This window comes from Mastigoproctus giganteus, chromosome 11, assembly GCF_048544385.1.
Source record: "Mastigoproctus giganteus isolate SK-2022 chromosome 11, ASM4854438v1, whole genome shotgun sequence".
Lineage (NCBI taxonomy): Eukaryota > Metazoa > Arthropoda > Arachnida > Uropygi > Thelyphonidae > Mastigoproctus > Mastigoproctus giganteus.
The window spans coordinates 113,399,082-113,415,884 of record NC_143585.1 but is presented as its reverse complement, the minus strand read 5'-3'; the positions used below and the strand labels follow the sequence as shown (position 1 = coordinate 113,415,884).

Sequence of the window (16,803 nt, the reverse complement as noted above, 5' to 3'; positions counted from 1 at the left end):
AGTGATTGTAAGAAGGTAGTCTGATCGGGTGAATCACATTTCCAGTTGCACATGTGGACGGCACGGTACACGCGTGTCGTTTACCTGGGGAAGTGATGGCACCTGGATGCACCGTGGGACAAAACAAGCTGGTGGCGGCAGTGTCGTGCTTTGGGCAATGTTCTGCTAGGACACCCTGGGTCCAGTCATCCATGTGCCAAGCACTCTGACATCTACTACCTACCTAAACATCATTGCTGACTAGTTACCCCCTTTCATGGCAACAGTCTTCCCCCTGGCAGTGTCGTCTTTCAGCAGGATAATGCGCCATGCCATACCACCCAGATTGTTCAAGACTGGTTCGCAGAACATGAGGAAGACTTACAGATATTGCACTGGCCTCCAAATTCCATCGAGCATCTGTGGTTTGGGTTGGAAGAGCAACTCTGATCTGCGGTGTCTCAACCACGGACCTTACAGCAGTTAAAGGATATGCTGGTTACATGTTGGTACCAGATATCACAAGACACATTTAGAAACCTTGTAGCATCCATGCCTCACCAGGTACGAACTGTTTTGGCTTTGCGTGGAGGACCAACATCATATTAGGTAGGTGGTCATAATGTTTTGGCTCATCGGTGTATATATACACAGTGAGCCCTCAATTTAACGGACCCCGATTTAATGGACAAAATATTTCTGTCCTAAAGGAAAAATTTAGAACCTATTTATACAAAGGGTACTAGGAAAGTTTTGCAATACAGCTTTGTTTATTTAATTTTTTCAAAGTAATTTCCTCTACATTCAATACACCTCTCCATCCTCCGAAACCAATCTTTAAACCAGTTCTGCCAAGTTTCACTAGGGAGTAAAGCACACTCGTTGTCCCAAGCCCGTAGAAGGTCCTCATCACTGGAAAACCGCCTCCCTTTTAGCTTCATTTTCACATTCGGGAACAGTGCAAAGTCGCAGGGAGCAAGGTCTGCACTGTAGGGAGGGTGCTCGAGACGTTTCAGTCCTGTCGCGGTCAAATATTCGGTGCAGGCTTTGGCGCGGTAACCTGGAGCATTTTCGTGATGGAGGTACCAGGTATCCATTCTTGACTTTGGCCGCAGGTTCTTCATAGATCCAATGACTTTAGGCAGGCATTGTTCAATATACCACTTAGCTGTGACTGTCTTCTGCGTGTCCAAAACGACACGTTCCACAATTCAACTCGATTTGAAAAATACAGCTATCATTTTCTTCTTTACAGATCGGGATTTTCTGACAGTTACGGGTGTGTCGTCATCATCAAAGACCCAAACTTTGTTTTGAGCCTTGGTCGGCAGATCGTAATAGTACAGCCAAGTCTCGTCACCTGTCACGATGTTGTTCACATACCGAGATTGACCCTTATCAAACTTTTTTAACATCTCCCGGCACCAAGTCATACGTCATGTCATCTGCTCTTCAGTCAGTTGATGCGGCACCCAGAGAGAACAAAGTTTCTTCACGTGAAAATGATCTTGCAGAATCGAACGAATTGCTGGTGCATTTAGGCCCAAAGTATCCTCTATCTGTTGGTAGGTCACTCGCCTGTTTTCGTCAAGCATTTTCCTCACAGCAGTAACGTTTTCCTCCGTAACTGACGTTCGTGGCCTTCCCGGCCTCTCAGAATCCTCCGGAGTGAAATTTCCTCTTTGGAATTCTCTATACCACCTGAATATCGTTGTACGACGTGGACAATCATCATCTACTGCAAGAGTCATTTATTCTAAGCACTGGTCAATGGTTAAACCACGCACGAAATTATACCGCAAAACTGTCCTTATCTCATTTCGTGACCACGATGCCATCGCAAGCACTTTACACTCTCACTACTAATGAATAACTGAGCCCATCGACTTGGCGCGGCGGCTACTATGCACGTATGAACATGTCTCAACATGCAGCAACAAGCAGCTTCCTGTGATTCAATGTTGAGTCATATTGCAAAACTTTCCTAGTACCCTTTGTATCTTATAGCGTCGCACACCAGACAGCACATCTGTCTGATGCGTGATGCTATCAGACCGTTGTGCTGAAACATCCTTCTAATGAAATAAAGGCTGTTTTACTTCTAGATAATGCTGCCATTTTCCCTAATGTTGAGAGGTTAGTTAGCAGAGATTAAATGTGTTTTTCTGCTTCCTAACACTACTTCGCTGACACAGCCGATAGATCAGGGCGTAATCATTGCTTGTAAGAGGTTGTATAAGAAGTTTTTGGAAGAGGTGATGGTCGTTTTGGAAGAAACAGAAGATACAAGAGACACCAGGACATTGTAAAATTTACATGCATACAACATCAGATCTGCTATCTTCAACTTAGCAGCTGCGTGGAAATATCTGGAGATTGCTACCTTGGCCAATGCTTGGAAGAAGTTGTAGAATGTAGAACCTGAAATGGACTTTGAGGGAGTTGAGGTGTCTAATTTTCAGGACACTCTTCTGAGGGCCGGCAACAAAAATGCATCTGAGAATGATGTGGAACAATGTCTCGAGAATGAAGGTGATCATAGCTCCAAAATGCTCTGAAAATTTTTATTCAGAGGGACAGATTGCAGAAAATTTTCTTCATGGAGAATAAGAGGATGTTGATGATGACAAAGAAGAAGAATCAGTTGCCCCTCATCCTAAATTGTCCGTTTTAAGACAATATATGGATGACATCATTCATCATATTAAATCATCATCAACCCTGATGTGCTTCCTTATTGTGAACATTTCAGAGAATTTCGAACTACAGTAATAAGGAAGCAGCACGAAGGTGTAAGGCAACTGAAGCTTGATGATTTCTTTAAGACCACTTCATCAACTGGACCTGTTTCACCAGAACTGTCTACCAGCAAGGAATTAACGCCTCTCCCTCCATACAACAGTTGTTTCTGACTCTGAAAATTGTGATTCTTTCAATTAAGTTAATATTAATATTATGTATCTTTTTTAAAGATTTTTTGTGTTTTTTATTCAATGTAGTTTAAAAATTTTGAAGTATTTTTTCCCTCTAAAATGGATTTAAATGGAAAAAAACTAATGTTTACATTGAAAACAACTTTGTGTGAGCTTTAAGGGGAAAAAAAGTGATAGAAACACTCCATTAGTTACATTGTATAGTTTCTGACATGTTTAATTAAAACAAAGTTTGGTTCCTGTCGTAAATTTATTTTTATATTTTTAACAGATGTTTTAGTATAAATTACTCAATGTACATTACAATAATATTTTATTCATACTTATATGTTATAATAACATTTTAATACATCCTGTAAATTGTAAGTTCATTATTGATTTAAAATACAGTAGACTCAATTAACTGGGACACTTCAAAACTCCAAATTAACAAAAAAAAAAAAAAAAAAAAAATCCAACCAGAAATCAAAAAAATTCAAGTAATAACTAGAATAGGCATAACCAGATATTTTGCAAGTCGTAAATAAACGACAAGCTGAATTATAAGTCGGCATCGGGAGATTAGCGTACCTATTATCTTGCAATCCCGCTGTCTTCACACTGGCCACTCATAAAAAAAAAAAAAAAAAAGAGAGAGAGAGACACACACCAAATGTTGTTTAGTTTGTTTTAGTGCGTCGCATCGATTGTTGTGTTCTATTGCAGCGCAAAAGGACAATGTTTCGTTTTTTAGTATTTTTTTATTTTTATTTTATTTTATTTTTTGTTTAGAAATCACGAATATGATGGGTAGACGCAAAAAGAGTTGCGTTTTCAGTTAAACAAAAACTTGAAATTATTCAAAAGTTTGAAAACGGTGCATCTGTTAAATCTCTAAGGAATCATTATAATAAGGATGTATCAAAAAGGCCAAACATTAACAAGTATCGCGTAGAATTCAATAATATAGATTTCTCAATAATTATATAGTAGCAATATGTTATTAGTCATTCCCGAGTTACGAAAAACTCGACAAAGTTAGAAGTCCTGGAACGTATCTCTTACATATGTTGGGGACTTTTGTATTTTTTGATTAATCGGGAAATCGATTATCCGGGATTTGTTTTTTACCATCTATTTCGGATATTCGAGAGTCTTCAGTACATTCAAGTTAGACTTTCGGCAATAACCAACACTCCTTACCCCAATTAGTCCATTAAATCAAGAGCCTACTCGCATGTTTCCTTGCGTGTGTGTGTGTAAAAAACAATATCTCATCAATTCTTCAAGCTGGGATATGAAAAGCTATTTGTGCATCTCTATATACACCAATTATGATTCTATACACTAATACGAGCTAAAAGGAACAATGCTAAGAAATTTCAGAGCTTTTATAAAAATTATGATGTTCAAAAACTAAACAAACATGGATGTGTACAAATTCCTAATATTTGAGGTAAGTCAAATTAACCCAACCTGTTAATATATACAGCATGAAGGAAAATTACCTTTTGTATTCCTGCTAAACGAAATGACTCATCAAAGTGCTTTTCAACAGCTTCTCTCAAAACTCTTTCTTGCTCTTCACGTTCTATCCTTTCACGTTCCTGTTTGTCTCTCTCTTGCCTTTCCTTTTCTTGCCTTTCTCTTTCCAGTCTCTCTTTCTCAGCCTTCTCTCTCTCAGCTTTTTCTCGTTCCATCCTTTCTTGTTCCTCTCGTCGTTCCCTAAATGATATACAACAAAAACCCTTGCATATTTTACGTTATGGCTTGAAGTAATTGGAGGTTGTGACATATATCAAGAATAATCAATCTTCAAAAAGAAAAATTTAGAAATTAGGATTAAGCAACACATCAGGCATGTAATAATAATATCAATTATAAAAAGTTCACAGAATAATTCTGTACTTCCATGCATCCTGCAGCCGGAACATTAAAGCACGTTAACATTATCTGCCATAAAAAATACACAAAAAGCCAAGATATTCCTGCAAATATCTTATAATTTCTCTGAGGCCACATAGCTAATGTTATATTTTAACTCTGAAACCTTTATCATAGCAATTGTTAAAAGGATTGAAAAATCCTCTTAACAGTTGCTATGATAGAAGTTTCAGTGTATTAGTACTAGTAATGCAAAATGATGCAAGGAAGCAGACTTTCTGCATGTGCCAAAAAGTAAAAAATAATAATAATTTCATCTCATCTAACTTCAAACTTTCCAGAGGTGGCTATGTGGCAAACATATTGGTGCATCAGCATGGTGAAGTATTCATACTTCACCACATTTCTATCACAAAAATTTTGCAGTACCATTCTCTGCATTAAAAATGTAAACAGGTTAATTAAAATTGATATGCTTTGATATGGTTAATGTCTCTACACCCAGTGTAGTAACATATGTAATAAAAGAAAAAAATATCAAATTTGCATTTTCACTTTAAAACAATATACAGCCTTTAGTTTTATACACAAAAAAAAAAAAAAAAAAAAAAAGCGCTATATAACTTCTAAGGTAGACAAGCATTATAAACAATGTTTGTTTAAAAGAACTGGTTTAAAAAACAGTATCAATTAATTAAGAAAAGTTATAAATTAATGTTTATTCTTTATCAAAAAGATGGAAGTTAGTTCCAGCAATCCAACCACCCAATGCTAAAGGCAAACTTCCGCCACACACCTATTCTACAACAGTCCTTCCTAATTTTGAATTTGTGCACCTTGATGTGTGTCGTCTGAGCAAGAATCCCATTAGCACTGAGCCTGTTCAATCCATTCAAAGCCTTAACAAAGCCTTAAATAACCTTGCAGTTCCTAGTCTTCAGATGGTGCAATTTGCAGAACTGAAATCTTTCTTGTTAAGAGCACTTTGTTTCACTTGCCAATCTTGTTTCTGGGGTTACTGATACCAATCTGCTCAATTTCTCTAGGTCCTGTTGCAGTAGCATACTGTCATTAACAATGCTGCTAACCTTTGTAACATTTGCAAACTTGGACATTAAGCCTGATATAACTTCATCAATATCATTAATAAATAGAGAAAACAACAATGGGCCCAACACTGAACCCTGACAGATTAGATTAATGACATCTGTCCACAAATAACATTGTCCATTGATTACCGCTCTTCTCCCACTCACCCACCCCTTTATCCATAGCAGTAATTTGCCTCAAGTGCCACACTGCTCAATTTTTACAGGAGTCTTCCATGTGCAACAGTATCAAAAGCTTTCCTAAAATCAAAGTATATTATATCAAAATTATTTTTTGCATCCACTTCCTTTGTGACTACATCCTAGTATCCAATTAAATTGGTCAGACAAGACTTCCCCTTAACAAACCCATGCTGTGATTGAACGATAACTACAGTTGTGTCTAGATGATCATGCAGTGCTTCTTTAACCAGTGATTCCATTATTTTTCCCAGAACAGAAGTTAAATTAACAGATCTGTAATTACTTGTGTCACCCTTTGATCCCCTTTGTGAATTGGAGATACATTTGCACATCTCCAGTCAGTGGGGACTTCCCGAGTCCAAGGATGCTCTCATAATTATGGCTAAGGGTTTGCTTACTTCCTTTGTTGCCTCCTTTATTATAACTGGATAGATCCCATCCACCCCAGGTGCCTTTCTTATGTTTAGCTTCAACAAATTCTCCTCCACTTTGCTCTCAGTTATCACAAAATCATTTAGCTCCCTATTAGAGTTTGATAAGCTTCTAGCCTCCACTTCCCTACAGAATTCCTCATGTGCGAATGTCTATGCAAAATACACATTCAGTTTGTCACCTACCTGAGCAGAATCACTGACAGTCAAACCATCAATATAAAAAGTAGTTCCTGTTTTTCGTTGCATCCTTTGCCAAAGATTTCTTGAATCTGCCTTTCCTTACCTAACCTCCTTTGTCACCTGATTACAGACTAGATTATATCTACCATAGGATTCTGTCTCTCCTGATAATTTAACTGCATCCCATGCATTTCTCTTCTCTGCCATCATTCTCATTAATTCTTCTGCTATCCATTTAGGCATAAATCTTGAACAGTATTTCTTGGCATGGAAAGCCTAGTGGCTTCCAAGATTAATTCCTTGAATGAATGTTTCCCATTTAGAATTTGCTGTTGGTAACATAATCAGAAGGTACCACCGCACAGAACTTAAACTGTTTGAGACCACTGTACTCACCTTTATGAAAGCAAAATCCCTTCCCTTTACCCCTGGTGGTAGTTACATCTTTGAGTAAATTCCACATCAGTATATTATGATCACTGCTATTTAGTGGACATTTACCTGTAGATTCTTAATGTGCGAATAATCACTATTGATAATCAGATCAAGAGTGTTACTCCCTCTGGTTGCCTCTCGAACATGCTGATGTAGAAAACAGTCATCCAGTATATCACAAAAGTCTTGCTAGTGTGCGATTGACCAACCCACAAGTTCCCGTCAATATGTGAAAAGTTAAAATCTAAGACAATCTGATTAACTAGCCCACTATTTCTCTATACAGATGTTCGTTGTACTCATTACAGTCATTAGGCCTAGGTCTTATCTCCTATTATAAGACAATCTGATTTACTAGCCCACTATTTCTCTATACAGATGTTCGTTGTACTCATCACAGTCATTAGGCCGATGTTTGTTACTCTTGATGTTGCTTTCCCAGTGCACTGTCCTCCAACATCAACTAGATGCATATCCTTACGTGATTTTATGTATTTTTTAACTAACAGCATAATCCCTCCTCCCTTTCTATCCTCTCGCTGTACATTGTACTTCCCAAATTCCAATTCTACATTCCTTATATCTCTGGGACACCATGTCTTTGATATTCCAACAATATCTGCCTTTGATGTTTTTAGTAGCACCTCCAATTCATCAAATTTATTTCCTATACTCCTAGCATTGGTGTACATGCAAGTATACATGCTCCTGTTCTTACTCTTAGTAACCCTAATACAGCCCATGTATTTACTTGTTCCATTATGACTCCCAGCAGTCCTTATAATCCTCAGCACCTTGCTTTCCAGGCTGCTGCTCATTCCAATAGAAGCAGTGCAAGAATCTTGATTACAGACTAATTTTTAACTACCATTTGCTTGTGTCACTCAATTTATATGAATCCGATGCACTTGCCTAAGTTCAAGCTCAATCCCACTGGCAAACCAAAAATTTGTTTGTATACTTTGTCTCGAAAGGTGATATAGTTGGCCTCAACTAACTGTTTAATTAAGTGAAAAATTTGTTTAATAGGAAGCTTCGTATAATTAATCGAAATAGAATTATTATTTGACATATCCCAAATAATATCTAGTGTGTATTCAACGTTTACATTTGTATATAACGAGGTAACATCTAGTGAGAATAAATTATCATTATCGCCAAGTCTACAGATCTGCAAGTCTAAGGTTATTAAATAATTAACCCTTTCATTATTAAACCTTTCTATACAAAGTATACAAACAAATTTTAGATTTGACAATGGGATTGAGCTTGAGTGGCTTAATATCAGAGGTATATCTCTCAACGATTGAGCCTATGCATTTGACACCTTTTCTACCGGATATCACATACTGTAGGAGGTATTTAGATGATATTCTAGTTATTACTGATAGTAGTACTATCCAAGACATTTTACATTCGTTTAATAATATTCACTCTAGACTCAAATTTACATTGGAAAGGGAGGGTACGGATACAAAGTCATTAAATTTTCTAATTTCACGCTTACTCGGGACTCGAATAAAATCCAATTTAATATCTATTATAAACCTACAAACACCGGCATGCTTCTACATTATAACAGCTATCACCCGTTCTCTTACAAGAGATCTATTTTCTTTAATCAATTTCGAAATGCCTATAAATATTCAACGACAGAATCTCTGCTTTGGGCACAGAAATACAAATATTAACCAGTATATTCTTAAACAGGGGTTATCCCCTTGCAACAATAAACTGAATTAGGGTACAAGCTAGGGATAGGATACAAAATACTACATCAACCAACAATCATAATATTAAAAACTACTTTATTTCTGTTCCACAGGTTGAACAGTGGCACAAACAGTTGAACAGATTCTTTAAAGATACCGAATTTAAAATCATGGCCATGCCAATACGAAAACTACACACTATACTGAAAAATTGCTCAGTCCTTTCCTCATTTGCAACACAAATAAATGACCGGGTATACAACATTTCTTGTGGAGACTGCAACTCGCCATACCAAGGTTCTACGCGTTTTCCTCTGAATATCAGAGTTAATCAACATGCGGCCTCAGATTGTGCTTCTCATTCAGCAGTGTCAGAATTAGCCTTTCATGCTGTTAATGAAAAACATTTTTATTTAATGAGGCCAAAATACTTAGTGTCCAACATAATTAAACCAGACTATTAATTGCAGAAACTGTCAAAATTAAATTACATGAGAATTCTGTTAATGTTCACCGTCCATTTCTAATCTCCGATTCATGGGCATTTACGTGCATGTGCAATGACAAATAATCCCTATTTAAGTTTCATGCTCACCCCCATTCGGTAATTTTAGTTACTGTGATCACAACGTACAGTCGAAAAGCGTTGTCAGCTTCAGGAAGGAAACTTATTTTGCAAATTTTTTGTTAAATTTCTTTTAATTAATTTCTTTAATTTTTAATTAAAGAAATTAATTAAAAGAAATTTAACAAAAAATTTGCTAAAAATGTGTTAGATTGATTTTTAATTGTGTTCAATTGATTTTTAATTATTTTTTACTGTAATGTAAGTTTTCGATTTTTTTGTTTTAATTGTTGGAGAGTATCATATGGAAGTGTTCTACATATTATATTGAGGTAAACTTCTCTTATCATTTTACAAATATTGATATCAATGTATTGAGCATTACAGCTCAATAGAATGTATCGAGCATTACAGCTCTGATTCATATTATCATAATCATATCTAGTGCAGACTGTGATTCTACCCGTTCCTTCTACTGTTTAAAGAAATCTTTGCTGCTTTGTTTTATATTCCTTGCCACAGACTCCTCCTAATCTGCCTTTCCTTACCTATCCTCCTTTGTGACTTGATCGCAGACTAGTTTATATCCACTGTAGGCATCTGTACACACTGATAATTTATATTCAACTCATCATTTTTTTTTTTTTTTTTTTTTTGTGAATCCCATTTAGTGTAGCCCTAGTTTGTTCACTGAGGCTGTCACAGACATTCTCTTAGATATTTCAAGCTGTGCTTACTACCCGGGAGTGTAAAACTCTGATGGAACTGATATTCGGGTGACTCAAGTAAAATGGACCTGATTTTGGCACAATCCGGTCAGTCTGTGACAGCAAAATTCTCTGCTTGCACTTTCACGATGGGACTGTTAGTAACCCTCAGTACAACCCCCAGGCACCTCTGTGGCCAGGTGGGCAGGAGCAGCAGTGCACAGCAGCTCACTGTTCTTGATTAGACCAGGGTTCGAGCCCGTGACCACCACATACGGAGGATGCGGAAAGGTCAGGGAATGACCACCGCATATCTCCGGAGCAATATGGCCTTAGTTGCTAATGCTCCTAAAAACCAAATAACAACAGTATAACCCACATGTGCAAGTCCTGATATACGGCACCTAGGCATACTGGAAGTTACCACCGACACCATATGGAGGAATGCCGCCCCTCTGTGTTACCAGTCAATTTATTAGGCGGTATATGACTCTCAAGAACAGGTGCAATATCACCACTTTGCAAGTCTCCAGAGCAAAGCTCCAGCAACCATATCAGGCAGTATGACTGATGTCTTTTCAGATTAAGATGGACATCATAGCGAAATCCAATCTTCCTTACATTCAGGAATGTAAGGAAGATTGTACTTCCTTACACTGGACCAAACATATTGGTAACTCTCTAGCAGGCTTCCAGATCAGAAAGTGTATAATCTAACTGCCTCTGCTCTGCCAGATAGTGACTGGAGGGAGTCTGAGTAGTATGTATGGGGGGGGGAGCATTGCCAAGGCCACATTATGTTTAATGTGGCCTTTAAAGGGGCTAGGTATATTATCATGTGTACACTATATTCAAAAATTTCATTAATTCTTATGCTACCCTTGCTTACTTCTGAATACACAATGAATTGTCAAAATAACAGAACAAACTTATATGTGAAAAGATCAAAACCTCCTAAACATTTACTTCTTCATTTCTCAAATATACATGGTTGCAGTTCTGATCTCAATGATATCCATTTCCACTTCAAATCTGCCAAACCCAATGTACTTTTGATGACAGAATCCCAGTTATTGGTTGATTCAACCACTATTCATCTCATTTGTCTGAATTATTTGCTGTATGATTCCTTTCGGTCAAATGTGGTACTTGTGCATATGTCCATTCTGATCTTCCCTGTCAGAGACATAGTAACTTGGAATCTCCTCTTTTCAATCTTCTCTGGCTTAAAATCTCTCTACTACATTCTGTCAAATTCATCTATCATTCTCCCAACTCCACTAATCACTTGGAACTCTGACTTTCTTGAAACTTGACTTTCTCCAGTCCGCCTTTCCTAACAGTGAGGTAATTTTCCTTGGCGATTTAATGCACAACTCAGGCTAGCTTCCATTTTTTATAGTTACACGGAACCAAATGGTCAAGGTGTTGAGGCTTTTGGAATTACTGATGACCATGCACAGACTGCTCATTTACCTACAAGAATACTAGACAATACAAATCAGCCAACACCCTTGATCTTTTTCTCACGCACAACCCTTCTAAGTACACAATGTCATTGGTCATCTAGGCACCTCAGATCACAATTTCTCCAATAGTGATGGTCTCTTTTCCAATGGAGCCTTTTTCTTGTTGCCATTCTCAACCTCATGTTTGTCGTTACAAGAATGCAAAATGGGATAACCTGGGAGATTTCTTTTCTTCTATTCCTTGGTCGGATTACTGTTTCAAATCTTCTGATGTCAATGCTTGTTCAGATTGTGTAAGGGATATTATTATTGTAGGGATGAAATCTTTTATTTCACACTTCACCTTAAAATCTCGTCCTTTATCTAAACCTTGGTTTTCCAATAAATGTGCTAATGCTGTTCAAGAGAAGCATTTTGAATATCGTAATTGGCTTGTATTCAACTCTCAAGACTGATTTTTTGCCTACACCAAAGTTGCAATAATTGTAAAGCAGTTATCATTCAGTCCAAACTAGATATCAAATGGCTAAAAGTAGAAGACTTTTTTCTTGTCCAAATGGTAGTCAAGCATTCCAGTCCCTTACCAAAGCTATTGGCCGCAACTTTTTCACATATCTGTACCCACCTCTATCAAAACCAGATGGTTCTATTGCCACTTTAACCAAAAGGTAAAGCTTACCTGCTAGCATCCTATTTTCCTTCCAATTTATGTATTGATGATCTTGATAAAACATCTCCCACCATTCCCAGTACTCAATGCCTTCTGTGGTCTTCCATCAAAAGGATGCCAGAGGAATTTTGAACAATCTTGTGCTAAGAATGCTCCCGGTATTTCTCCACTTGTGCTCATGAAATTACTCCTGTTCTGTGTCATTCTTTTTCACTTTCTTATTCCAAAGTGTTTTCCCATCTGCTTGGAAATTTGCTCATATCTCTAGCCAGTTCCTAAAAAGAGTGACAAATTTCTCCCATCCAATAATCTTACCATTACACTTACTTCTACTCTTTCTAATGTAATGGCCAAATCAATTAAGCATCAACTCTTAAAACTATCTAGAACCTTCCACTGACCAACAGTCACCAGTATAGATTCCGTCAGTGTCAATCCACTGGTGATATTCAGGCTTATATTACCCATCTATGGACAAATTCAATGGAAAAGTTTGGCGAAACTCAAGCAGTTGCTCTTGATGTTTCAAAGGCTTTTGATCATGTTTGGCATAAAGGTCTTCTAAATAAATTTCCATCTTATGGTTCAACTGTTTTTTTTTTTTTTTTTTTTTTTTGTTGTCCAGTTTTCTCTCTGACCGTTCGCTATGGGTGATGATAGATGGCTCTGCCTTCTAATTTCTCCACTGCCGGTGTTGCCCAAAGTTCAGTTCTTTCACCCACTCTTTTCATATTATATATTAATGCTCTTCTTTGATTTTTATATTAATGCCCTTTTTTTCGTTGATCTGAAATCCTATCCGTAGTTTTGCTGATAGCACATTGCATTCCACCTTCCAGTATGAGTAACCTTACCCTGCACAAACAGCCTCAACTTCTCAAATATCCGCTATTCATTCCTTAAATACTGATCTCCTCATAATTCTTCAGTGAGGTAAAGATAACTTAGTTGATTTCAATCCTTCTAAACCTCAGTTGTCTTACATCTCACAAAAAAAATTCTGCTCCTATGCTTATCTTCAGTGACACTGATTTATAGGTAAGAACATATCTCGATTGGGGATTACCTTAACTTCAAATCTCTCTTGGCATAAGCACATTACAAACATTGCTTCCTCTACATTTGAAAAACTGGGTTTTTCTCTTTTGCTCTCAATGTTACTTCTCTTCCAAACAGCTGTTCACTCTGTACAAATCCACCCTACCATGGAATATGGTTCCAACATCTGGGGCAGTGCCCCTAACACCTCTCTCAGGTTTCTAGATTACATTAAAAAAAAAGGGGGGGGGGGGGGCTGTTAGTTAGCTAATGATTCATCTCTAACAATCTCTCCACTCTCGTCTCATAGATGTTCTGTTTCTGCTGCATGCCTTTTCTACATATACTTCGATGGGCACTGTTCTTCTGAATTGGCTTCTATAATTCCCATTCTCTCTTTCAAAACAGTCCGAACACATGCTGCTACTAGCCAACATCCATTTACTGTCCAACTTCAAACTCACAGATCCAACTTTTCATCTTCCTCATTAATTAATTCAACTGCTGTTTTCTGGAACAACTTACCTTCATATGTATTTCCTGAAAATTACAATCTACAGAAGTTTGTCAACAAGTACCTTCCTTCATCTTCTCAATCTTCAAACCATGCACGGTACTAAGTACTACTGATTCTAATATCTCTCATCATTGTGGTTTTCAGAAAAACAAAAAGTCACTAACTGGAATCTCATTAGTTCACCTGACATCTCTTATATGGCATAAGAAGCAAATAGCTTCTATGATAACATTTCTGAATGCTTCCCATTTAGTATTTGCTGTTGGGAACTTCAGTGTCCTGCAGCATATAATTATGAACTTTCTGACTGTTGTAGTTACCTTTATGGAAGAAAAGGCCCTTTAATGTAGAGTAGTTAAGTCAAGTAAATCCAACATCAGCACAGTGCATTCACTGCCACACAGAGGGCATTTTATCTGCAGATTAAGGATCACTGTGGATAATCAGATCAAGAGCACTGCTTTCTCTTGTTGCCTCTAATATGCTGGTATAGGAAACTACAGTCGGTCCTCGTATAACACGTGTTTACATTACACGAATTCGATCATACACGATTTATAAATAGGGGAACGTTATCTTATATAACACGAACCGAATTCGCTTATGCACGATTCGCCTTTGTGTTTACAAGAAATGGCAGTCGAACACGGAATCACCCCAACCGAACGCAACACGATAGGAATGAAGAAGATTCTGAAAATGTATTTATCTGTTTTATATCAGTGAAGGGGAAACACATTTCACCATAATAACGTAAAAACCCACACAATTCCAGCTATCGATAATTTGCAATTGCAATTAGATCGAGTTTACGACCAGTTTATAACAGATTCCACTAGCAGAAACGCAACTGGAAATTGTTTTTATTGTTTTATGGTAGTAACCCCTAGAAATGTGCTTTAGTAAAATATGAGGTGTTAATAGTGTATCTCGGCCTTTACGGTGTTGTTTATTCAGTTGCTACACGCGCGCAGCTTTGTTTATGTGTATTAAGCGTGCCTCCTCGTTTTGTAATTGTGCTTTAAAAATGAGTAAAATACTTAAAAGGTGTGAAAAGGAATCGTCCTGGCGAAGACACTGCAGATTCAGAGAGAAAAAGAAAACAATATCGATAAACAGAGGCGGACTGGATCAAAAATTCTTACCCGGGAAAATTTATAGTGGCCTCGGTTTATGGCCAAAATCACACCGGCCTCCGGCCCACCGGGATTTCCCGGATAAGGCTTATGGCCAGTCCGCCTCTGTCGATAGAGAAAAAATATGAAATTGTGAAACGCTTTGAACGAAATGAAAGACCATGTGGTATTGCACGTGCTACAGACCTAAATGAGGCAACGCCGAGAATTGGAAGAGATGGAACGGCTGTCTTTTCTATCTGTTTTTCGATTTTCTATCTGTTTGGATAGAAAAATCAAACAAAAACAAGTTTGCTTACGATAGAAGCAAAAGCATTAGCAATATTTTATTACGTAATAGTCGTAATAAAATACGTAAGCATTTTATTACGACTTACGTATTATAATTTCATTACGACTATTTTATTTAATATAATAATTTTTTACGAATAAAATACGTATTTTATTCGTAAAAAATACTTTTTAGTATTAAAAAATACTAAAAATACTTTATTATAATATAATAAAAAAATATTTTTTATTATTGTGGGGTTAGGTCGGCACCTAACCCCACTTTTCCCATAGGGCCTGTTGTTTATATTGCACGATTTTGCATTGCACGAGGGTTTCTAGGAACACAACTATCGTGCTATATGTTAGGTGGTAGATGACTTTCATCAACCGGTGAAATACCACCACTTTGCTTATTGGAGACTTGAAGTGGTGAAACCCATGTTTAGTCTCTAGAGCAAAGTTTCCGGCATCCCCCATACTTCTTCAACCCATGCACGGTACTAAGTACTATAGGTTTTGATACCTTTCGTGTTTGGGGTTTTCATACGAGGACAGACTGTATCTTGCAATAAATTCACAAAAGGCTTGCTACTCTGTGACTGGACCAATCCATATGGCCCAGACAATATCTGGAAAGTTAAAGTCCCCCATTATAAGACATTTTGGTTTAGTATCCCATTGTATATGTTCATTATACTCCATTCATTAGGCTTGTAACACACTCCTAACCTCATTTTTGTTTTCTTAATGCTTGTCACACCAAATTGATTCAACTGTCATGGCCATCCATGTCCACTGGATGCACTGACTTAGATTTTATGTGCTTCTTAACTAAGCGCATAACCCCCTCCCCCACTACTACACTATATGTTTTGTACACATTATACTCCCCACATTCAAATTATAAATCACTTACATCTCAGTGACACCCTGTTTCTGAAATCATCACAATGTCTGCATTTGATGATTTGATCCATACTTCAAATTTGTAATATTTACAGTGCTCCTAGCATTACTGTTCATTCAAATATACCTGAAACTTTTTACTCTTAATAACCCTAATGCAGCCCATGTAATTGCTAGTTCCATAAGAAGTCCCAGCAAGTTTTTAAATCCCCAACACCTTGGTTTCCAGACTGCTCTTAATCTATTAGTCTGAATATCTACTCAGGCTAGCAGTTTTCCAAGCCCTGCCTCGATACCAAAAGTATGGACTGTGAACTCAATTCACAAAGGACTGAATCACCGAGTTTTCTTCTTTTCTTACTCAAGTGGAAAGTGAATACAATGGATTTGCCATAACTATACAGAAATTTATTGAATTTTGTGTTGCAAAGTATTGAAAAGATGTTATAATCCGAAAAGTGAAATTATTACATTTCTGAATATCGAAAGAGCACGATGAGATGTGGCCAATAAATAAGGATTAAATGATGGCAAGATTTGGCATTTTTACCTGACATTATGAACACCTGAATGAATTAAACCTCCAACTTCAAAGAAAAAAACAACTTCATGAAAAGAATGTATGATCTCATAAAGGTGTTCAAAAAATAATATTGCAACTCTGGGAAAAAATCGAGTAAAAAATAAGACACTG

General features: G+C 37.2%; 1 protein-coding gene across 9 annotated transcripts in view; it reads right to left on the bottom strand.

Annotated features, from left to right (window-relative positions):
* Positions 1 to 16,803, bottom strand: part of LOC150078358 (uncharacterized) — an 821,930-nt gene that overhangs the window by 215,993 nt on the left and 589,134 nt on the right. For all 9 annotated transcript variants that reach the window (XM_090384968.1, XM_090384969.1, XM_090384970.1 and 6 more), the window contains one exon: positions 4,400 to 4,616. In XM_090384968.1, coding sequence (XP_090241094.1) covers positions 4,400 to 4,616 — 217 coding nt within the window. The remainder of the gene's footprint in view (positions 1 to 4,399; positions 4,617 to 16,803) is intronic.